This window comes from Schistocerca americana, chromosome 7 (genome assembly GCF_021461395.2).
Source record: "Schistocerca americana isolate TAMUIC-IGC-003095 chromosome 7, iqSchAmer2.1, whole genome shotgun sequence".
In the NCBI taxonomy this organism is placed as follows: domain Eukaryota; kingdom Metazoa; phylum Arthropoda; class Insecta; order Orthoptera; family Acrididae; genus Schistocerca; species Schistocerca americana.
The window spans coordinates 43,003,609-43,028,096 of record NC_060125.1 but is presented as its reverse complement, the minus strand read 5'-3'; the positions used below and the strand labels follow the sequence as shown (position 1 = coordinate 43,028,096).

At 43.7% G+C, this 24,488-nt stretch overlaps 1 protein-coding gene across 1 annotated transcript in view; it reads left to right on the top strand.

The window, feature by feature from the left end:
• Window positions 1–24,488, top strand: part of LOC124622681 (fibrillin-2-like) — a 631,069-nt gene that overhangs the window by 236,776 nt on the left and 369,805 nt on the right. The window contains 2 exon segments of the mRNA XM_047148470.1: window positions 12,127–12,222; window positions 22,900–23,094. Coding sequence (XP_047004426.1) covers window positions 12,127–12,222; window positions 22,900–23,094 — 291 coding nt within the window.

Below are 24,488 nucleotides of genomic sequence, written 5' to 3'. Positions count from 1 at the left end.
ACAGTAGGGAATCTCTTCACCTATTTATATTCAGTTATTTAAGTTCAACTCCAACTCCCATTCCTTGCAATAATCGTCAATCATCTGCTGGTCTTTGAACCTTGAATTTACTTTCAAAACCTTTTCTTAACAATTTACTTTCTTTACTAGCGATTCATGAAGAACATTAACACATTTAATCACACTATGTGAGCGTGGAAGTAGTTGCCATTGGGTAACTGATGAAAACAAACAAAATTTTTTTCAATAAATGGAAATGTATTCCTAAAAGCCCCCTTTCCTTTTGTTTCTTTTAACAGAGTTAAAATTATAATCAAAGTACCCTGTAAATATCAAGTTATCAAGTTACAATTTATTCAGAGGCAGAAATAACAATTTTTTTTTTTTTTTTTTTTTTTTTTGACAGTATGAGCTTTCGGGCTGAGAACCTTTTAACATGGCCGTAGTCACGACCGCTCACAACAACCTCTGAAATACTACACTGGTGCAAATCTGCAACTCACCAGATTAGTTTAAACTAAAAATTTTAACAACTCACACAAACACATAAACTATGCACTCCGTAGGATGGATGGAAATGGTACAAAACACTCACATTAAAATTATTTGCCACCGAAAGTGCAACTTGTTTTTAAAAGAAGTCTTACGGTGGAAAGGTGGCAACTTTATATACTAAAATGACCATTTAAATAAAAACCCATGAAATGCTGTCTTACATAAAATGTACCAACATGCTCTACATTACACGTATACCACCTCTCAAGATGATAGGCAAGCTAAAAACATATTTCAGGAATTCGGCCTTTACTCCTTAATCAATAAATTCGTTAACACCGAATCCGACAAACATGACAGAGGCAGCTATTAACGTATGGCAGACCGACAGACAGACAGAAACCAACTGCCTAACAAATACGGACGGGAGACAGACGAGCAAGTTGGGACGAAAGACTGACCAAGAAAACAAGTCGAATTTAACAAGTAAATGAAACAACATATCACGAATCACTTAACTTCTAAAAAACTGCGATGTCTGGCGAAGACCTGGCGCAGCACCCCCAAAACGCTCTCCCGAACCGTCCGCTGGCAGCCGCTTCAACGGACGCAGGAAGGCGCGCCGATCTCCCGTCTCACGGCGTCGCAGCTCGCGCCGGCCACACCGATGTCGTGGGTTGGCTCCTGTTGCTCTAGCGACGGCCACGAAGCCACTACCCCTCGCTATACGGCGCGGCCCACGGGACTGATGTGACGACCTCACATGCGCCGACGCTCAAGACGGACAAGTCATCTTGTGTCCCACTGCCCGACCGACCAACCGATCGATCCAACCGCCAGTGCCCATTGCCTGGACAAACTCGAGCAGACTGGCGGCCTAACACATACTAGCACTCCGGACGACAGACACTGACTGCCCCACACTGACCCGGCTGACCAACTGACCAGACTCGCCGAGACCGACAGACCGACCCCCTGGCGAGCTCATAGCGCCCCTTAAATGCACGTCAACAACCAAACTTTCCCCTTTCACACCAGAGGGAGACACCAAAGCTGCGATTGCCACAGCGGCGCCACCGCCAGAAGCGGAAGGCGACTGCTTTACACTAGGCGCTGCGGCGCGCTCTTCAAAACAGTAACTTTTACCACGGCTCAGTCTTCTTGTAAACTGCAACAGCCTACTAGTGTTGAAACCCTCCTGTAGATAACAGAGCTTTCCGCAGCGTTGCATCGTGACAATGTTATTGATTTTCGTTCCTATTCACACACGTACTGATGGAGGGAAAGAGATTATCTTTTGCCTTAATTTCTTTTATCATTTTCTTTTGATCACTACTCTATATATGCGATGGTTGCGGCTGGAGCTTCCAACACTATCTTCTGGATCATATTTATGACGCGGCTGCTTCACACGTCAGCCACAATCAATCAAGTATCATTATTTTATCAGTAATAATGTTTTGTAAACCACTTCTTTCCTGGATGATTTACATTTCGTTAAGATTTCTCTCAGCCAGTCATCTACTTTTGCTGTATATAGCCATTCCACTTTAGGTCATTCCGCAAACTCATTCCTGTTTTTTTTGTGGTTGTTACTGTTTCTAGCAATAATATAATAGAATAGTACTGGATTCCATTCCTATGCAAGCACAATATGTAACGACCTTTGGAGAAACGTATTTGTGGGAACAGTAGCAGTTAGGGTGTTCTTTTCTGAAGACTTATGGAATAACAAAATGTACAATGGCCAGTCCGCCACATATTCTCCGCCACAGTTAATTGCTAATAGTACTCCCAATCCTGTTGTTTAAACAACTGGTACGATAAACTGAATTCACTCATAAAGTAATTTTAATGGCACATTTGTCAATGGTGAGAAATATGGAGAATGATGGATTAATAATTCTCCATAGCAATGATCAAGTAGGACAGCTGATGCACCTCTAATTATACATTGCTTAGTGTAGCTTGTCTGCTCTTTTTTCAGTAGCAGATTGTATTCTTCCATTACGGTTCGTGACTTTTTGGCCATATACTCCAGTTTTGCAGCGTTCATAAAGAACAGAGGTAAGAGGTACCCAACTTTTCTGAGACCATTATTACCATTGGGTGGAATGAATCAATTGTTAGCTCGACCCCCCCGCCACCGTCTACACATCATCATCAGCATTGGCACCTAACTAAAGTTTAGAATGAATAATATATAACGTTAAACACTTTCATGTTTAACTGATATTTAGTTTTTGTAGGTATTTTATTAAACCACAAACAAATGAGTCAATGAGACATTTGGTACTGTTTATTTCCGTCAGCCTTTTTTATAGTTATGAAGCAATTCTCAGTGCATCGTGATTTCTACCTACAACACCTTGTCAGAAATGAAAGCTAACCATCCACATTGATGGTAGAAGCTTGTTACAACAAATGCGTCCTCTTCACCTTCATTTAAAGTCAACCAAATTTAAATGTGTACACTACAGTTAGCTCTACTGTTTATAAATCACTTCACTGCTGGACTCCTTACTTCTGAGCTGCTAAAAGTTGGATGACTTCAGGCTGCCAATGCTTTGCGTCTAACCAGTGACACTAATAATAATAATAATAATAATAATAATAATACACTGTAGGCCCTACAGCAGCGTAGTAGCCATTACATAGTTACTGTCGTGTTGAGGTGTCAATTAGTTTACTATTGTGAAGTGTATAATGAACCACTTCTGATCTATTACAGCAGCTACCAACACATTGGAGAAGGCATTTTCGATAGATATTTAAGAATAAGTGATGTATATGAGTCAGCTTTACTGTCATAGATTCATGGTACAAAATATGTGTGTGGTTTGTGGACTATGTGAGGAAGATGATGTTCGTAGTTTCGTTTCACAAGCTGTAACCTTCACCACACTATGTCATTCATTAATGGTAGTATGTTGACAAAATAGTATTTATTGTTAACTTACGTAATCAGTATTATAGTCATATGAAACGATGATGATAGAAATGATCTTTTAAAAAATTTAATTTCGTCGTCAAAACACAATTGAAAAAGTTCGTTTCCACCCCTCAGAAAATTACATTTCACCCCTCAGTTGGTAATTATCCCCAGACTGGGAACTTCTGGTACAGAGCATATGGTGAAACTGTGTGGAGCTTGTAATGTTTATAATATACACGTTTTTAAGTCCTGATTGTTGCAAAGTATATACACTCCTGGAAATTGAAATAAGAACACCGTGAATTCATTGTCCCAGGAAGGGGAAACTTTATTGACACATTCCTGGGGTCAGATACATCACATGATCACACTGACAGAACCACAGGCACATAGACATAGGCAACAGAGCATGCACAATGTCGGCACTAGAACAGTGTATATCCACCTTTCGCAGCAATGCAGGCTGCTATTCTCCCATGGAGACGATCGTAGAGATGCTGGATGTAGTCCTGTGGAACGGCTTGCCATGCCATTTCCACCTGGCGCCTCAGTTGGACCAGCGTTCGTGCTGGACGTGCAGACCGCGTGAGACGACGCTTCATCCAGTCCCAAACATGCTCAATGGGGGACAGATCCGGAGATCTTGCTGGCCGAGGTAGTTGACTTACACCTTCTAGAGCACGTTGGGTGGCACGGGATACATGCGGACGTGCATTGTCCTGTTGGAACAGCAAGTTCCCTTGCCGGTCTAGGAATGGTAGAACGATGGGTTCGATGACGGTTTGGATGTACCGTGCACTATTCAGTGTCCCCTCGACGATCACCAGTGGTGTACGGCCAGTGTAGGAGATCGCTCCCCACACCATGATGCCGGGTGTTGGCCCTGTGTGCCTCGGTCGTATGCAGTCCTGATTGTGGCGCTCACCTGCACGGCGCCAAACACACATACGACCATCATTGGCACCAAGGCAGAAGCGACTCTCATCGCTGAAGACGACACGTCTCCATTCGTCCCTCCATTCACGCCTGTCGCGACACCACTGGAGGCGGGCTGCACGATGTTGGGGCGTGAGCGGAAGACGGCCTAACGGTGTGCGGGACCGTAGCCCAGTTTCATGGAGACGGTTGTGAATGGTCCTCGCCGATACCCCAGGAGCAACAGTGTCCCTAATTTGCTGGGAAGTGGCGGTGCGGTCCCCTACGGCACTGCGTAGGATCCTACGGTCTTGGCGTGCATCCGTACGACGCTGCGGTCCGGTCCCAGGTCGACGGGCACGTGCACCTTCCGCCGACCACTGGCGACAACATCGATGTACTGTGGAGACCTCACGCCCCACGTGTTGAGCAATTCGGCGGTACGTCCACCCGGCCTCCCGCATGCCCACTATACGCCCTCGCTCAAAGTCCGTCAACTGCACATACGGTTCACGTCCACGCTGTCGCGGCATGCTACCAGTGTTAAAGACTGCGATGGAGCTCCGTATGCCACGGCAAACTGGCTGACACTGACGGCGGCGGTGCACAAATGCTGCGCAGCTAGCGCCATTCGACGGCCAACACCGCGGTTCCTGGTGTGTCCGCTGTGCCGTGCGTGTGATCATTGCTTGTACAGCCCTCTCGCAGTGTCCGGAGCAAGTATGGTGGGTCTGACACACCGGTGTCAATGTGTTCTTTTTTCCATTTCCAGGAGTGTATTACATGAATTCTCATGTGGCAGTGCAGTATCACCTACGTCATAAAATAGCGTCTCATTGCTGGAAATATTCTGGACTATTAAGAGACCAAATTATAAAATTAGAGTACGTTTTGAGACCACACTGCAGGAGTCCAGATTCTTTTGATCACATAGTGTAAGCAGAATGCAGATTGCACTAATGCTAGGACGTAAACGACGTCACATGAGCGCACTGCTCGAATAAGCTTTGTAATTAATAATTCTTTTGTAACACATTATTTTGGAAGTCACAGTCTTCAGTTGGATTCTACTTTGGCTGGTGCGTTGAGCAGAACAATGGGCTGTTTGTTCCCTGGTCCAGAGTGTGGGAGGAGAGGTAATGTGTTTATGGACACAGACACTGCCTGGAGTTGGTACAAAAATCATTTCACACAGTGGACAGCACACGAGCACAGCACGGCAGTGAGCAATGCAACAAGGTGGCTGGTGACTGCCGTAGTCCGCCTCTGCTTGATCGCCACAGAAGCCGGTGGCTTCGGCTCTTCAACACAATGTGATCCAATTGGCGCGATGCAGCATTCGGGGGAAGCCTTTCTGCATTTTGATTCTTTATAATAAAAAGGTTGTTCGAAACAGTGGGATACTAGTTAATTTGTATGTAGCAATAGTGTATTTGTTTAAATAAAGCACTGTCGTAAAAGTTATTAAATGTCTCATATTTATGTGTGTCTTTGTATGACGATCGTGAAATGTGGGTATTTGGAATACAGAGAAAAAAATCAGTACAGTTCCAGCAAAATTGTAACATATTGCCCTAAAACTCGAACTAATTGTCCCAGAATTGTAAATAGCAATAGAAGGTGGTCATGCATTGTTGTGCCAATGTCGAAGTGCCTGGACAGCGACGACATCATTTTTGGGTTATAAATAACAGTGATTAATGTGAGATGGCGTACTGGCCGATTTAAAAAAAAAACCTACTAAGTGAAAAATTTTGTTTTTGCGCGCCTTATAGTCTGATATCTTCACTCGATAAAGAACTGAATTTCTTCTCGTTATCCATCATACTTACTTCGTAGCATCGAATTGAGTAAAACATTGCACGAAATTTTAAAGAGTTTGCAGAGCTAAAAACGCACTGCATACACATTGGATATGGTTGACTTTAGCTTATATATTGTAGGGAATTAAATGTAGACGAGATAACGAAATTTTATTTAAAATCGAGAGCAGAAGGATATCTCATTTCGTACTCGAGTTATTGGGTTTTGTATCCGACGAACGGTCGTGCACGACGCGCCGCGTTCTGTCCATGCGGACTTGCAACCAGCTACGAAATGCTTTCCATCCGATTTTAAGAAAACTATTAGATGGAACAATTTGATTTTTGTACATCATACAGTGTGATATCTTCGCTCGATAAAGGACTGAATTTCTTTCGTTTTATGCCATAGTTACTGCGCTGCATCAAATGAAGTAAAACATGACACGAAATTTCAAAGATTTTGCAGAGGCAAAACACATTGCGTAAACTTTGCCTATGGTTGATTTTAGATCGTACATAGCAGTGGATGAAATGTAGGCAAAGTACCGAAATTTTATTTAAAATTGAGGGCAGAACAATATCTCGTTTCGCTCTCGAATTATTGGGCTTTACAAGGGTTCCCCATAAAGTAATGCACTCTTTTTTTGTCAACCGAAAACAATGCTACGAATGCGAAACGTTACGTATGTATTATTTGAAAATTCCAGAGTGAGCGCGCCACGTTTCAGTCACTTCCGACAGATAGCATAGCTGCAGGACAGTTTCAAAATGGTCTTTGTAGGCGGTGTACGCTACAAGCAACGCGCCGTCATTGAAATTCTCACTGCAGTGGAAGAAACTGTGGAGAATATTCACAAATGCTTGTGCAAAGTCTATGGAGTATCTGCTGTCGATAGAAGTACAGTTAGTCACTGGGCACGGAGAGTGAGGTCATAAGAAGGCGGTTTGGTGGAGCTCCACGACTTCCAGCGGCTGTCACACCTGAGATGTTGCAGCGAACTGATGCCGTCATTCGCGAGAACAGACGCATTGCGGCTGGGCAGTTGGCGCTGCATCTGTCAACCAGCAAAGGAAGTGTGGGTGCAATCATCCGCAGTCTTGGATATTCAAAAGTGTGTTCAAGATGGGTCCTGCGGAGTCTAATGGTGGAACACCAATCGCACAGGAAAGAACATTAGCCTTGATTTGTTGAAACGTTTGATGCTGAGGGGGAGGCCTTCTTGTCCCGTATTATGACAAGTGATGAAACGTCGGTTCACCATTTTGGCTCCAAAACAAAACAACAGTCGATGGAGTGGCGCCATTCCCACTCCCCACAGAAGAAAACATTCAAAGAACTGCTGGCGCTGGTAAGGTCATGATCACCGTATTCTGGGACTGAACGTGTGATTCTCATTGATGTGATGCCAAGAGGTGGCAACATTAATTTAGAAGCATATGTCAACACATTAACAACACTCAAAACGTGCTTCTGGCGACTTCAGCACCGTGGCAACCCAGGAGACATTTTGCTGCAACATGATGACACTTGACCCCACATAAGTCTGAGGACTGCTGATCACACTGCAAAACAGGGTTGGACAGTGTTACCCCATTCACCCTACATCCCTGACCTAGCCCCCTCGGACATCAACTTGTTTGGGCCACTAAAGGATGCCATTTGTGAAAGACATTTTGAGGATATGAGAAGGTAATTCACACAGTGAAGCACTGGTTCTGCCACCAGGACAGGGATTGGTACCGACAGGTCATACACGCCCTTGTTTCGCTCTGGAGGGAGGCCATACAACGGGATGGAGATTACATGGAAAAATAGGGGGTGTGGATAAAACACCATTCTTTCATGTGTGTAATTCTCATTATGTGCAATAAAGAATTGTTGAAGAAAAAAAATGCGGTGGGTTACTGTCTGGGCAACCCTCGTATATCCGGTGGACGATAGCGTGCAAGTGCCAATTCACCCCCTTGTACATTGTCAATCATGTGGTCATAATAATCGTCGTATCTCATGCACGATTCAGTATATCAAAACGAGGTTTTTACAGATGTTAGCACGCAATGATCCACATATGTTGTATGATGAGTTCACTGAACTGTTCTTTTACTGAGACATGGAAATAACGCGTCCCCACCAGTGAGAGCTCGGCGGCTCAAGACGCATGCAAATGTCCATAGCACTGCAGGAAAGCCCAAGTGGCATACGTATTCATGGCCACAGCACATGGGAAGCAGCGTAGCTGGATGCGTAAGCACATCCACAGCAGTGAAAGGGTTAATTAGTTAATCAAGTTAACTGGAATAACATTGTGTCATAATTTATAGTAATTATGATCAGGGTGACACAAATTATAGCGCTAGTTAGGAAATAAATTATAGCCAACATACACTACTATGCCTCAGCCAATAGGATAATGCCCATATTAATTTCCCGCCATTTTTTATTCGACCAGAAGGAAAAGATGAATTGGGGGAGGGGGGAGGAAAGAGGAAGGCCGCAAATTGAAAGGGCAAAAGTGAACGTTATTTATACGTGTGGGTCACAAATTCCACTACCATAAACATAACTTAAGAGTGCATCTGGCCACCAGTTGGTTTACGTAAGGTCATTAGTCAGAGTGAGAGGTCTGTTCACATTAGAATCAAAGCATCTGTCATCATTTTATTCACATAATGGCATCAGCCAAGTGACTGGTTTGTTTACATAAGGGTCATGTCTTGTTTACATAAGAGGAACAATGGGCCACTCGCTCCAGAAAGTACCTTACCCTACTACTGCCAGAATCTTCCATGGTTAAATCTAAATCATATCGTTGTCACTATAAAGTCTCTGCTGTATCTGCAATTTTGGTACCGAGAGTATGATGGAAGATCAGGTATCATTGCAATCACGTGTCTCAGTTTACTTTCGTAAGACTGGTGCAAGTTTTCATTCCCTTGCGCCCCATTCCATGACATATGGGGGATATTGTAAGGTGGCACTTTAGGGTTTCACAAAACTAGTGTGTACAGCTCACTTGGCCAGAGTATCTGCTTCTTCATTTCCGTTCAGCCAGAACGTAATGATAGTCTTATTTAGACGGTAAGCTTCTTAACTTCTTCCGTAATGTGGTAACTCGATTTTTTGGTGTTGTTGGCATCGTAGTAAAACAGAATCTACGCTGAGTGCGAATCTTATAAAATGATGAAAACTTTTTCTTAACATACTGGAGGTATTTAAATTTCTCTCAAATGGTTGTAAATTCTGCAGTGAATATGTACACCACTTTAGACCACTTCAATTTGCCCCTCAGTTGCCCACTTCCTATCCCGTCTTTTTGTTTAGACCTATCTGTGTAAATTTGGCCTAAGGATGGCCTTTCTGCTAAATTATCATCTAAAATTTTCTTATTCTGTATTGAATGGATGTATCGAAGAGGCATGTAGACGTTCAGCTTCATTAAGCCGTTAGTGTAAGGTGAGCTGAAGTAGCAGAGGCAGAGTCAAAGCTTCGAAACAAAATTGGCTCGGGGCGGTTGTTTTTTGTCATCTACAAAGCGATTTCTCCAATTGTTGCCAGCAAACTGTAGTGTGCGAAGTGGACACTTTTCAACAGGAATTTGATAGTGATATATTTCCTGCGTAGCACTAGCAGCGCTTCGTTTACTTTTACCGACAAAGAATTAGTTGGAGTCAATTTGAAGGCTCTAGAACAGACGCTGACGGCTTAATACTGGCACTTATCTAGTTTCTCTAGGCTACTTTGTGTTGCTGAACCATAGCAGATGCATCCGCAGTCGATATAAGGTCTTATGTCGTGGTGGTTCTATCGCGTGGCCCCATGCTCTTCCAGTGTCACGCCATTGGACTTGTTTCTGTAGCTTTACATCAAGGATTGCATATACGCAGCACCACGCATTTCTGAAGCAATCAGAACTGTTGATTCTGCTATATTGACCTGTACATGGGCAGAACTCGAATTATGAAGCACGAGTAGGGCCCTCATCAAACTTCTGGCAAAACATAAAAATTCTTTGAGAGCTGCTAAATGTTTTACAACAAACCATAATGCTCTATAAGCAATAATTTCCAAGTTATGATTTATTGAAATGGTATTAGGACTTTATGGACACCCTATATATTGTTAATTTTATTTATTTATTTATCTATTTAACCTGATATGATTAGGGCCATCAGGCCCTCTCTTACACCAGACCAGGGTTTCACAGTTGCGGAACGCTATTTATATCATAGTTCCCTAAGATATAGCGGTTTTAATGTGACAGATGGAATTAAAGTGGTTCGAGCGTCTGACTGGCAATGGTAACCCCATGGCTGGTTACTGCTAGTCTCCAGCCAACGGTGTGGGATGACACAGAGTGTTACTTCTCCTGACAGCAGGTGCAGAGGTGAAATAGTTACGATGGCCTCAGTGCAAAATACGGCTCTCCTTCTTTCTGGTGGTTAGGCACCTTGGTGGCGAGTATGCCTGCATTGAAAAATTCCCATGCAGTCCAGTGCCGGCCACTGTCACATCGGTGTGCTGCACATATCTGTGTATTACACGATTCGGCCAGTTAACCAAATGGAGATGGACTCTAAGGCGCCTTCCAAACTCTGCCTAGTGCCGATAACCCAGCCTCGTGCGTCACGCGCGTATACGGCTCCTCAGCCTTCTCCACAGTGATCACTCGACATCCTACGCGGTCACGCCCCTTATGTAACCTGTTGGGTCTGGTAACAACCCTAAACACGAACAGCACCAATACACTGCGGTGACCCTTCTACCTGCCACAGGGAATCATTTGTACATATGCGCCGCCAGCAGCCCCTGATCTCGTAGTTAGCGCTGCTGACTCTCTATCACGGTGTCCCGGGTTGGATTCACGCTCCGATCGGGGATTTTCTCCGCTCGGGACGTGGTGTATATGTTGGCTTCATCATTTCAACCTCATCGACGGGCACGTCACCGAAGTGGTGTCAAATAAAAAGACTTGCACCACGAGGTCGAACATCCCAGCAGGGGACTCCCGCCCAACAATGCCGTATGCAAGTTTCAGTTTTTACATTCCTGGTGTGTACGTGTACGAAATTACTTTGGCATCCAACCATGTCGTCTGGGTTTTTCACTTTCCTTCTCGGGCAGTACAGATTGAACAGCAATGGCGACAACTCCGAGCCTTCGACGGCCCTTTACATGTTCTTCTTGGCCGGCCCTACCGTTTCATTGTTCCTTTAATGATCTGCCTTCCGTCGAGCAACAAGCGGTGTAGGTTGTTGAAGAATGATGACATTGCTATTGCTTGTTAGGTTTCTTACTGTGCTGGAAAACAGCTCTTCAATCGAGGCTTATTTTGAAGAAAATGGACAGCGTTTCCAAAGATCTTTTCGCCGATAAAGAAATTGTTGTTCATTTGAATGTAACGTTTGGAAGTGAAGATTTGTTTTTGAGAGTCATTGACAGCTGCTGCCTACTGCACCAATCGTCGGTCTTCTGCAGATCTTCCTGCAGTTTTTGCAGTCTTCTCGGTAAGAAACCTACCTATAGACAACAGCGACGTGTCCGAACAGCCTTATTGAGCTTACGAAGTTCCAGTTTTGGAGTTACACGGAATTAATGCCACAGCTTTTATCTTTTTAGACATACATAGTATGCTTTCAGCTTCATTTTCATTGTAACGAATTGAAAATTCTCATTCCCGTGGTAATAGCACACGTGCCGAGACAAGTATGCTAACTGACCGAAATCCGGAAAATTCCATTAATTTACGTAGTATTGTTTCTTTAACGAAGATATGACGATAATTATTTTGAGCCGATTGTTGCGCTAGTGACTTTCTCAGCGCAGCTTACAGCGTGCTTCCGACGTTCACATTGAGATTTTCTCAGCAGCTACGATGTTCCATTTCTTAGCCAAATAGGTAGATTCCGCTTGAAGCGACAAGGTGGTATAGCGTCTCTAACGCATCTAAGTAAGAAAGATGTTGCTTGTGTCCACAGCTCTGTGCTCGGAGCCCTGCCAGAACGGCGGCCGCTGCATCGTTGATGACCGCTGCGCCTGCGTCTACGGATTCACTGGCCGTTGGTGCGAAGCAGGTAACGCTATGTTTATTTACTTGTCGTCGCAAAAGTATTAGCTTCAGTTTTTTAAAGTAACCTACAAGAGATAGAATGATATTAAAAGCGCTCGGACTTGCAATCAGATAACTACACATATTTCAGTAACGACATTTGGCCTATGTGTAGACGCTGAATGAGGTCTCAGATTACCCTTTAAAGGCGATGCGCTGCTGCTGCTGTCTCCTAAGCATGTTATACGTAATGAGAGCCGTTATTCAGTGGTTTCCTCGTGTCTCCCATATTCTCAAGCTAATAGCATGCAGTTAGACAACAAGGGAAATATGTCGTGAAGACCAGAAAACTGCAACTCTCTGGTTATTAGAGAATTTTTCAAAGCTAGCCTAAAATAAAACCTCTCACAAAGAAAAGTATCTGATTACAGACTAACATTTATTCTTTCTATATGCTCGAAGGAACTGAAATACGTAGCGTTATCTAATTTCGAAAACATCACAAGACCAACACTACGTTGTACAAAGTGACGGCGCATTTAAAACTGGCTATTCTGTTCGACAGCACGCTAAGTGGACCTGGAGCCGTTTTGGAGGGACTGAAACGAGGAAAAAACCCCACTCTCACATGGGATGGAACTCGGGACCTCCAGCGCCAGTCTGGCACTCTACCTGCTACAGCACCACGGCAACTTAAAGCTGGCTATGAATCGACAAGAAGCTAATTACATTGATCCTTGTCGATTTCAGTGTATTTGTAACAGTAACACTGCTTACGTTTAACGTCAATCGATGCTAACGTTATACCTTGGTGAGGAATTTTTGAGAAAGCTGACCTTGAGATAACCTAATGGGAACAGAACACTCAAACAGGGATTCGTTTCCGAAACACTCCAGCGGAGTATAACTAACAGTAAACAGGTGGGTCAGGAACAGACGTTCTCCCACCACAAAAACAAGTTGTAACATTACATATCAATTTGGGACGCCAGCATAATTAGGCATTCTTGTATCAAGCAATATAATTAAGCAGAAGGCAGTGCTAAGGCTAACCTAACATTTCTTGACACACACACTAAACTCTATCTTTATACCAATTGAAATTATAACACAGTAACTTAACCTTGCAGATAAATGTACTACTAATTTGAAAATCAAACAAATGGCCAATGAGACAGCAAACAGTAACATATCCCTCTCACCAAAACGTACCTTAAATGAACTAGATACAGCATTTTATGTAACAAATCACCAATACACATGAAACTAGTAGCAATACTGAACAGAGAAGAGCATGAAATGATTCTGGTTTAAGTCAGGGGAGGCTGTTAATGTCCATACTCTATAACACCATTACTTAGGACGGGGTTTCTATGCCTGTGTATTAACCAGCTTGCATTAGAATAGCTAACACAGTAAATATTTTTTTCTTAAACTCCGTCTGAAACAATTAAACAGAATGCAAATCTAACTGCACTGGCTCTGAAGGGGCCTTTGCTTTTCTTCTTTAACTAACTAGCTTAGTACATGAGGCTCTTATACTTTCGTTGAAGATCCGTGCTCATTAACAGAACTACACAAGTCTGTATGAAAAGGGTACATATCCTCATAAATGATTATTAAGTAAAGCACAACAAACTAGAACTCTTTAAATAACAAATGTGCTTTGATATATTTGGCTGTGCAAATGCCAACACAACAATAAATTTAAATTTAAACACTTTCTCATGAAATGAACACTGATAAACTTTGTAATTCTGATCAAAGTGCATAAATGCACCAATTAATAATCTTATTCATTTCAAATTAACTTTACTATTTTTAGACAGCTTTTCAAGTAAGACAAATTATTTAAGAAAATGACTGTTGATTGGTCTAAAAATGTGCTGGAAGTGGAGTATTTCTCAAACTATAAAACTGAACTTTACACACTATAACTCCACACATTAGAAAGCAATCATAACTATTTTTAGAGCTGCCAAATAAGTCTTTCCATAATAAATTAGGACACTCGGAATTAAATTCACGAGGATAGGATTCCTGTCCAGGTTTTTGATTTGGGATAATCAAGGGTGTAAGATAGAGTTTTTAGCAACTACTATTAAAGTCACCAAAGTTCACAAATGCATGCTCCATTTCCAGAAAGCCAAATATAAACAATTTAGTGGAAGGCTGGTACCACCGGTGGTTGTTACCATGGCGGTGATGCAGTCACGGCAGTACCGTTGGCCTCGCCCTATTCTTGGCGTCGGAATTACATCTTTACAGGACCAAAAACCATGCCATGATAATATTGTCACCAAATACGGCATCCGAGGCCCATAAATACTGCTCTTAAGCCCTTCTGGCCTCAAAAGTCCAAAAATATGAGCCACAGTGATCCGCTACTGCTAACGAGTAATAAACCACAGCACTTCTCGGCCCAGACCCCTTACTCATCACACAGGACTATTGCCACTTGCGCATCAACCAGACCTTTTCCACTCCACCGGGTCATTTCCGTAGCTGCTAAGCTTCCCCACATATTTTACAGTCACATATTGAAGGCAGTGGTACAGAATTTCCTTTCAATTCTTCAGTAAGAAGTTGTATTGCAAAACTGAGTAAACACAAAATTGTTACGGCTTTCGTGGCCAGTTGTTGACAAACTGCCTATTTGCTTCTGTCTCGGGTTCGTCGGCCGACGTTCGTCTGATGATTTTACTGACGTTTCGCCAGCACGAGTGGCTGGCATTGTCAAAGCTTCACCCTCCATTGCCGGCAATGGAGGTACAATGTCATCAATAACAGTCCTCTTGCAGACATGTAAAGTACTAGTCCCGCTATAGTCACGAAATAATCCTGCTCTACGAGTGAATAATGAGACCCCCCAGTCAGCGGCGGCGGCCTAAATACAAGCGGTGAAGAGGGCCTTGGTGGTCTGTCGTTTGTGCGTGTGTCACTGGCTTCTCTCGTGATAGGCGCTCTCGATCCAGCGCCTACTAATCGATCTTCGCTTCATATCTTTGCCGATCAGTGTGCTGGCGACAGCTTAAACCAACACATCCCCCCCCCCCCTCCCACGCCGCCCAAATCCGAAAATCCGCACTGTTGTCGTGTAGGGAGGATGCGAACGACAACGGCGAGGGAGGCATGACACTGGATGCAGAGATGAGCGGGGAGCCGTGACTGTGGAGTATGGTGTACTCCCAACCGAACCCTGCCATTTTGGTTGCGTGGCAACAGGAACATGCTACAGAAAACTGCTGCCAGGGCACACGTCCAGGTCCGAGGGCGTGCCCTGGGGCGACGGGACGACGGGTCCACGTCCGCCGGGTCCGGCGGGGGCGAGGGCGCATCGTCCATCTTCACCTGGTGGCACCAGCGGGCGGCTGCGGAGGCCGCGCGCTCCCGTCAGGCCGTCAATCTGCGCCAAGAAATGCAGCAGAATCGTGGGGCAACTATCTGGTGGTGGCGCTGCAAACCGTCGGCACCTGCAATCGAGTACACGAAAGAGCTAATGCGTTCCTGGATCACGCCTCTTCCCTAACACCCACAGTTGCCATAAACCCTGAAAAGAACAAGATCGCTCGGCGCAGGGCAATACTTGCTTACCATTGGCGGACCCGGATGCTGCGGTGGGTGAAGGAAGTGTAGCCACGCAGAAGTTCCGCCGGTAACGTTCCATCTCGTGGGCGAGAAAGAATTGTAGCCCGTGTTCCTGTGTTTCGGTGGTATGAAACTTGACCAATTGTCGTTTACAAGTGTGTATGAAGCATTCTGCTTCTCCGTTGGACTGCGGGTGAAACGGAGCACTTGTTAAGTGACGAATGCCATTTAATTCAAAAAATTGTTCAAAATCACGTCAAGTGAACTGTGATCCGTTGTCCGACACAAGTACTTCTGGCACACCTTCTGTGCCAATATGGAGGACAATGCTCGAATGGTGCTACGTGATGTGGTAGAAGCCATTGGCACCGCAGATGGGAATTTGCTAAAAGAGTCTCCCACAATGAGACAATGAGCGTTTCAAAATGGTACTGCAAAGTCAAGCGTGTACTCGTTGCCATGGCGATTGAGTCTCAGGCCAAGATGAGAATGTCTGTGGCGCAGTGGATTGGTTTTCCGCGCATGCGCGACACTGTGACGTCATCTGTTCAATGTGGGCGTCCATGGCCCGTCAAGTATAGTGCCGGCGCGCTAACGGTTTAGTGTGAAGAATTCCCCCCCTGTTCTTGGTAGAGCAATCGCAACACATCCTTTTGCAACACTTTTGGAATAAGAACACGCAATTGTTCACTGTCATTTTGAACTAGAATCACACGCTATTCAACTCAAAGGTTATGCCGATATCGGCGCACAGCTGAGTTCTGGGTACTGTACACTGAGTGACGTCAAGACGTGCGAATGTAGTGCCACAAAATCTTCAGATCTGGGCCTGCTTCCGTGGCCTGCGCAGTTTTCGGTGGTGCAAGGGCACAGATTCCAGCCTGCGCCACTCGGAAGGCGATATAGGGCGTCTGCATTGCCGTCGGTCTGTACACAATTTCATACTGATCCTGCAGCAATGCCCAACGTTGCAACTTTTGAGCAGTGCGAGTAGGAACTGGCTTTGACCGATGAAACAAGGACTGCGAAGGCTTGTGACCTGTCATTAAAAAGAACTTGCGACCATACAAATAGTGATGGAATTTTGTCACATCATACACAATAGCGAGAGCCTCTTTTTCTGTTTGAGAACCATTGCACTGAGTTTGAGTTAATAACATTGAGGCAAAAGCAATGGGTCTGCCTTTTGCACCAATTCCGTGCGAAAGGACAGCGCTGATCCCGCAGGAAGAAGTGTCGACTTACAGAAGACGGGCTTGACAGGCTCAAAATTGACTAAACATCTGTCGCTAAGCAAGGCATTTATCCGTTTCTGAAATGCGTCTTCACAGTCTTTGGTCCACACGAAAGGCACATTTTTCCGACGCAAGCGATGCACTGGAGCCGCGATCCGAGCGGCATTCGGTGTGAACCGAATGTAGTACGTCATCTTGCCTAGTACTGACAGCCGTTCAGACACATTGCGAGGAACAGGGTCATGGATTGCAAGCAAATGAGATTGGAGGGGGTGCACATCCTGACTGCTTATCACATGACCTAAGTACTGTAGTTCAGTTTGAAAAAACTCACACTTCCCGAAGCGACACTTGAATCCAGCATTTCTGACAACACTCGAAAATGAGTACGCAAATTTGCAATGTGTTCCTCTGGTGTACGACCTGAGAAAAACAACATCGTCAAGGTAGTTGCAGTCAGCTGTTCTAAGTAACGTCGAAAAATGGCGGGTACGAAAGCACTGCAGAAGGGCAAAAGCAAGTACTTGAACAGGCCTAAGTGTATATTAACACCAAAAACTTTCTGCGATTCTTCATCCGATGGAATTTGCAAGTAGGTGTCACACAAATCTGTATTAGAAAAGTAACGTCCTGCACCAAGCCTGTCCATGAATTCCTCAGGTCGAGGCAATGGAGAAGTGTCAACTACTGTCCGTGGGTTGACTGTAGACTTGTAATCAACACAAATGCGAAAGCGACCACAAAACAATTACACCATTATCTTGCAATTCTTTCAATTCACTGGCTACTTCGTCTCTTAAAGCAATTGGAAAGGGGCTGGTCCAGAAAAACGTAGCCTGTGCATTGTCTTTCAGTGTATGCTACAAAGTTACTAGCTTTTCCCATTCTTTCTGAAAATACAAGGGTCGTTCAATAAGTAATGCCCCACTTTTTTAAAAAAAAAGCCGTTAATATACATAGACAAACGTCTTGTTGGTGCTTCACATTTGATGTTTGTTCTGTGCGCCGGTGAGGTGTCGAACCGTTCTGGCAAATGGCAGAGCCATAGTACAGCGTCAAAATGGCGTCTACATACGACTCACGTTACAAGCAGCGTGCTGTCATTGAATTCTTGTGTGCATAAACAGAAACCGTGGTGAACATCCATAAACGTTTGTGTACAGTATATGGCGATGCTGCAGTTGATAGGAGTACAGTTGGGTGATGGGCAAAGAAAGTTACAGCCTCAGGAAAGTCAGAAACAGATCTCGATGATGACGCCCCGTCACAGCCACTGCTCCAGACATGCTGAATCGTACGGACGCCATTATTCTTGTCGACCGGCGCATCACAACTCGACAATTGGCTCTACAGGTGTCGGTCAGCATTGGAAGTGCGTCTGCAATAATCGAGACTCTCTGACATTCAAAGAGGTGCTCACGATGGTCCCACGAATGCTCACAGCGGACCACAAGATTCAAAGAAAGACCATTTCATCTGAACTGTTGGAGCGTTTTGAGACCGACGGGGAGGCACTTCTGTCACGGATCGTTGCGCGGGACGAAAGCTGGGTGCAGCACTTCGTGCGCTTTTACCAGCAGGCTCTTCAACAACGTTGGCGTACGGCCATAGAACGTGATGGAGACTCCGTAGAAAAATAGGATATGGGCAAGACATGTTGATGTATATTGTCAGTGTCTGACTCTTAACAATAAATATGTTCTGAGAAAAAAATGTGGGGCATTACTTGTTAAACGACCATTGTAGTTCAGGAAATTCTTTAACCAAGAACTCGACTCGACACTCTCTTTTGGTTCAAAAGGAGACATTAAAAGCACATTGTCTCGGATGCTAAGTCCAAACTAATCAGAGGCATCTAAACCGAATGTGTTCTCACCGTCTCTTGATTTCAGCACAGTAAAATTCACTGTCCTAGTGTGAGATTTGTAAGTGGCAGGTAAACTGCACTGTCCGTTGTAAGAACTGAGGTGCTTGGTAGATTTAGAAAAGCGTGGTGAGCTCAACTGTTCATACGTGGCACGATTAAGCAAAGTTACTGAGGCACCTGTGGCTAACTGAAAGTTCACACCAGGGCCAGCAATTCGTAATGAGACAAACAGTTTGTTAGAACGTCGTTGCACAGCGTTAGGGCGAGAAGGAGGCACGATCTTAATCTTACTTGTGTCAGAACCTGTTGTAGGATTTGAAAGCACAGCATATACTGCATGTGCTCGAGCCTGTCTTTCCTGGGAGCGGACAAAATTAGCGTTTTTGTGCCGTTCAAACAAACTGCTTGGTCATGGCTTTTTTTTCCACACGTGTAACACGTTGCGTTAAGGTATAGGCAATCTTGTCTTTTATGGCGAGCAAAATATCTGGGGCAAGACTTCGCTAAATTCATAGGCCTGTTTACATGACTAGGTGACTGCCTGCGTGACTGAGTACGCACTCGTTGTCGTGGCTGCTTTGGGCGGTCGCGAACGAGCAGCGACTCGACCCGACAAATCAGGGCCCCATCAAACTAATCGGCCGTTAAGACACCCAAATCATATTGCTGTAAGATTTGCAATGCTTGGGAAATTGATGGATCAGAGTACTTTAAGATCTGTTCCCGTATTCTACTATTTGGGACATTGAATGTCACTGCATCCTGTATCATTAAATCACTGTAAAAGTTGCCACAACTACACATAAATTTACACTTGCTAGTCATACCCGTTAACTCCGTGCACCGCTGGCGGTACGTCTGTTCCGGCTTTTTCTGCAAGCAAAAGAAGTGATATCTAGCTGCGACTACTTGGACTTGCTGGACACAGTATTGAATTAGTGCAGAAATTAGTTGGCTATAGCTGAGTTCGTCGCGAGACGTGGTCGGGAATAATTTTTGTATTGACACCGCAATCGAAAGGAAGTATTGTAACTTTACAGCACCCTGAACACAATGAACTTGAAAATGTGCTTGGATATTCAACCCTCTCCTCTTCCGTCTCCCTCAGTTACCGGAACGGCGCTTGCTGGGCTGGTTGGTTGGTTAGTTGTGGGTGTGCAGCCGACGCAGCTTGTCGTCAGTGAGGTGGCAATTTGTTGGTTCTGAAACTGAAATCCTCGTGTTCGACCCATCACATTGACCGTCGGCAGCTGAGGCGTGGGGCAGGGTCAGGGGGCAGACTGGGCAGGGAATTCATAGTTTACACAAATACGTTTTATCAAAAAAGAAGCAGAGCCTCTGAAAAGAGAAATGTGATTAGTTCTGTGGCTCCCCTCCTGGTTACATCCAAAAACACAACAACAAATTAGCAAACAGAAACACTTGAAAGCACTCTCTGAAAACTAAAACACAAAAGAAGCAGGCAAAACCTTCGGCCAAGTTGATTATCCTGGTGGGATTACCTCACACTATCTTTGCTATGTCGTATTCTCATTAATAACAATAATAAATAGCTGTTCTCAAACATAGGGTTTATATAAATGATATGCCTTCTAACATTACAGGTGATTCTGAAATATTTCTGTTTGCATATGAACTAGCTTGATAGTAGAGGATGTTGTGTTCAACACCTATGCTCATGCGCTAAATCACAGCAAGATCAGGTTTCACAGTTGCTATCGCACCATTCAACGAAACTGACATTCTGTTTACAAAGAATAGAAATTGAGTAGGGAGACTAAACAGTTCAGATTTCTAAGTGTTCAGGTATATGGTAAACTGCCTTGGAAAACCCATGTTTAGGATCTTGTTCAAAGACTTAATGCTCCCGTTTTTACTACTAGAAAAGCAGCTGCAGTAAGCGATAGTTCGACACGAAAAGTAGTCTACTTTGTTTATTTTCATTCACTTATGACATATGGTATTATATTTTGTGGTAACTCTTTCCTTTCTCAAAGGGTATTTTTGGCTCAGAATTGGGCGGTTCGGTCAATAATTGATGTACGTTCACGAACCTCTTGTCGACTCCTGTTCGTTAGTCTGGGTATTCTGACATTGGCCTCTCAGTACATATATTCTTTAATGTCGTTTCTTGTTAACAATGTCAACCTATTCCCAAGAATTTACAGCTTTCACTCAATTAATACTAGGTAGAAATCCAATCTGCATTTTCATAGTACCTCCTTGACTCTTGTGAAGAAAGGCGTGCAGTATTCTGTTGCATCCATTTTTAATAATCTACTACAGGAATTCAAAAATGCTAGTAGTAATCCACGTGCTTTCAAATCCAAACTGAAGAGTTCCCCCTCAGGTCAATCCTTCTATTCTGTGGAGGAGTTCCTTGAAAAATTAAGCTAATTCCTGAGTTACACTGTTGATTGCGTTTATATAAACTTACAGCTTATCGTCTTTTAGGATACAAAACATTTTATTTTATTTGTTATTACTTTTCTGTTGTAATGTCATTTATTGATACGTTCCACGATCATCGAGATTTGCTTCTTAATTTCGGCCTACGGAACTAGGCGTGTAAAACAAGAAAGATAAAATAAAATAAAAAAATTTACCAGTGACACTCAAGGAACATCAGATTTTTACTTCCTACATTATTTTTAATTTTCACTCTCATTCCTAATTAAATTCTTCTATGTAACATGCGTCTCGCTGTAATAAAATGTGTCTCGAAACATCAGCGGAATTAATCTAACTTGGAAAACAAAGTAATGGTTCATCTCTTGAAACAACGGAAATCAGTCTCTACTTTCCATGGAGACCCTGAATCTCCACAATCTGTAGCTTCTCATAACATTTTTCATGAAGTCTCAGATGTGTTTCATTTGGCACCCTCATTGTCTCCTTTCCTTACTCCTTGCATCTTTTCTTCCCGTCTAGTAAGTTTTGAGATTTAACGTAAATATTATAAATCAATAAAATACTATCAATTCTCTGTCATGACATGTGATGTTATTTGTGTCTTTGTTGTAAGATGTAGGTTGTTACAGGACAGCACTTAACGGCATTAATAAGATCATGGTAAATAACTAAACAAACAAGTAAAATACAGAAATAACATACATAAAACCGTTCATAGGTAAGAGCAACTTCCAATCAGTGCTTACAGGCATTGCGCATTACAGAAAGCTAATTTTTACCTTCACTACATCATTCAGTTTACATTTTTTTCTTTTTTCAATTTCATATAGTTCTAAACAAGGGCGGTTTCAGAGGGGGGAGGGGGTGAAAGGAAGGCACGGGGGCACGTGCCCCCCCCCCCCTCTCCCCATATTTCCCACATGGAATGACCTAAGAATGACTGCTTAAATGACTCTGTAATTTTTCTTTTGCAAGTTAAGTCGTGACTGTGACACCAAACGATTTTCTTTACAGCTTTAAACAGTAACACCAAGGCATCATATCAACGTTATTTACTATTGATTTCTCTCGCATTGTTCCATTCACTTCCAGTGGCTACTAATAATTAAAACGGTGTGCTGGGTTCTATATGCCACGAAATTCTTAATCCAGTCAGGTATCTGATTGGATATACTGTCTGTAAGAGATAGTGTTGAATTAAACTAAAAGACTTATGAAAGTCAAGAACAACAGCACCTATCTGAAAGCCATTATCTATAGCTTTCCAAGTTTTCTAAATAAGGAGAGAACGCAGTGACTTGATAGTCGCTTGTGATACCCATGCGTAGTCGTCTTTTAGACACACATCATTCGGCTTTAATATGTCCGCTGGTAAGAAATTATGTCATAGTCGTAGTAACAGATCTGTTGATAACTAATGGGTGAAGGTGACACTTCCGTTAATTTCTTCCCACTTATGGCGACTCCACGACAAACAGATAGGGAAGGTAGTCTTCACCAAAATAACAGTACTTATTTATGATTCTTTATGTCCAATTACTCGATGAGAGTGGACTGCTGCAAGTAGAACCAGCAACTGACTGTGCAATGGCTGACGCAGACTACCGGACTGGGCCGTGCTTCACGCGCGTGCGGAACGACATGTGCCAAGGGCAGCTGGAGGGCGTGGTGTGCACGCGCCAGCTGTGCTGCGCCACCGTGGGGGTCGCCTGGGGACACCCCTGCGAGAAGTGCCCCTCGCACCTCGACTGTGACGAAGGCTTCATCAAGAACCTGCACTCGGGCCAGTGTGTCGGTGAGTCGTTTCAACTTACTTAACAACTCGTCACTACACATTATCGTAATTAGTTTTTTATTATTAAGAGGCTACCACCAGAAAAGAAACTGTAGTAAGTGTGCCGAAACCTTAATTTTTCCGAGGCAAGCACGGAACGAAAGGAAACCTGTGTTTAAGTTTATTATTAATTTCACTGTTGTTGAAGGCATGTGCATGCACACGTGTTCTTGCCCTTGTGGCAGGGAATGAACGGCCGATATTTGAGCACAATTTTATAATTTTTTCTTATTTATTTCCTCCTATATCTATACTCAGCATTAATATTTTAAATATAAAAAGTTAGTATAATACTACAGTTAGCCTCCAACAATAACATAAAAATGTATGACATGACATGATACAGTTTAGAAGAAAGTTAGACATGTTATTTGACACATATATTTTTTCATTCTCTATATAGACAGAGCTGTTCAAATAGTAACCCACTGTTGAGTCAGGGACTTTTCAGTAAAATACCAGGTGGGCATATGGAGTCCCAAATGAGATCGTTTGAAAGAGGATTGCCTGCTGGTGTCTGCTTTACAACCAAGAAAAATCTCCCGAAAACCTTAGTCAGAAACTTGGGGATAGGAACAACTTTAATTTATCTTTCGGACAATATAACAAAAAAATGGAGGCCTAGTGTATAAATAAGTGTATTTTTTTTATTATCCGCGTTCTGAGTAAAGTGGATGACTTGATCAATTTGACAGCTTTAGTAAGTACACTATTGGCCATTAAAATTGCTACACCACGAAGATGACGTGCTAGAGACGCGAAATTTAAGCGATGGGAAGAAGATGCTGTGGTATGCAAATTATCAGCATTTCAGAGCGTTTACACAAGGTTGGCGCCGGTGGCGACACCTACAACGTGCTGACATGAGGAAAGTTTCCAAACGATTTCTCATACACAAACAGCAGTTGACCGGCGTTGCCTGGTGAAACGTTGTTGTGATGCCTCGTGTAAGGAGGAGAAACGCGTACCATCACGTTTTTGGCTTTGATAAAGGTAGGACTGCAGCCTATCGCAATTGCAGTTTATTGTATCGCGTCATTGCTGCTCGCGTTGGTCGAGATCCAATGGCTATTAGCAGAATATGCAATCGGTGGGTTCAGGAGGGTAATACGGAACGCCGTGCTGGATCCCAACGGCCTCGTATCACTAGCAGTCGAGATGACAGGCATCTTATCCGCATGGCTGTAACGGATCGTGCAGCCACGTCTCGATCCCTGAGTCAACAGGTGGGGACGTTTGCAAGACAACAACCATCTGCACGAACAGTTCGACGACGTTTGCAGCAGCATGGACTATCAGCTCGAAGACCATGGCTGCGGTAACACTTGACGCTGCATCACAAACAGGAGCGCCTG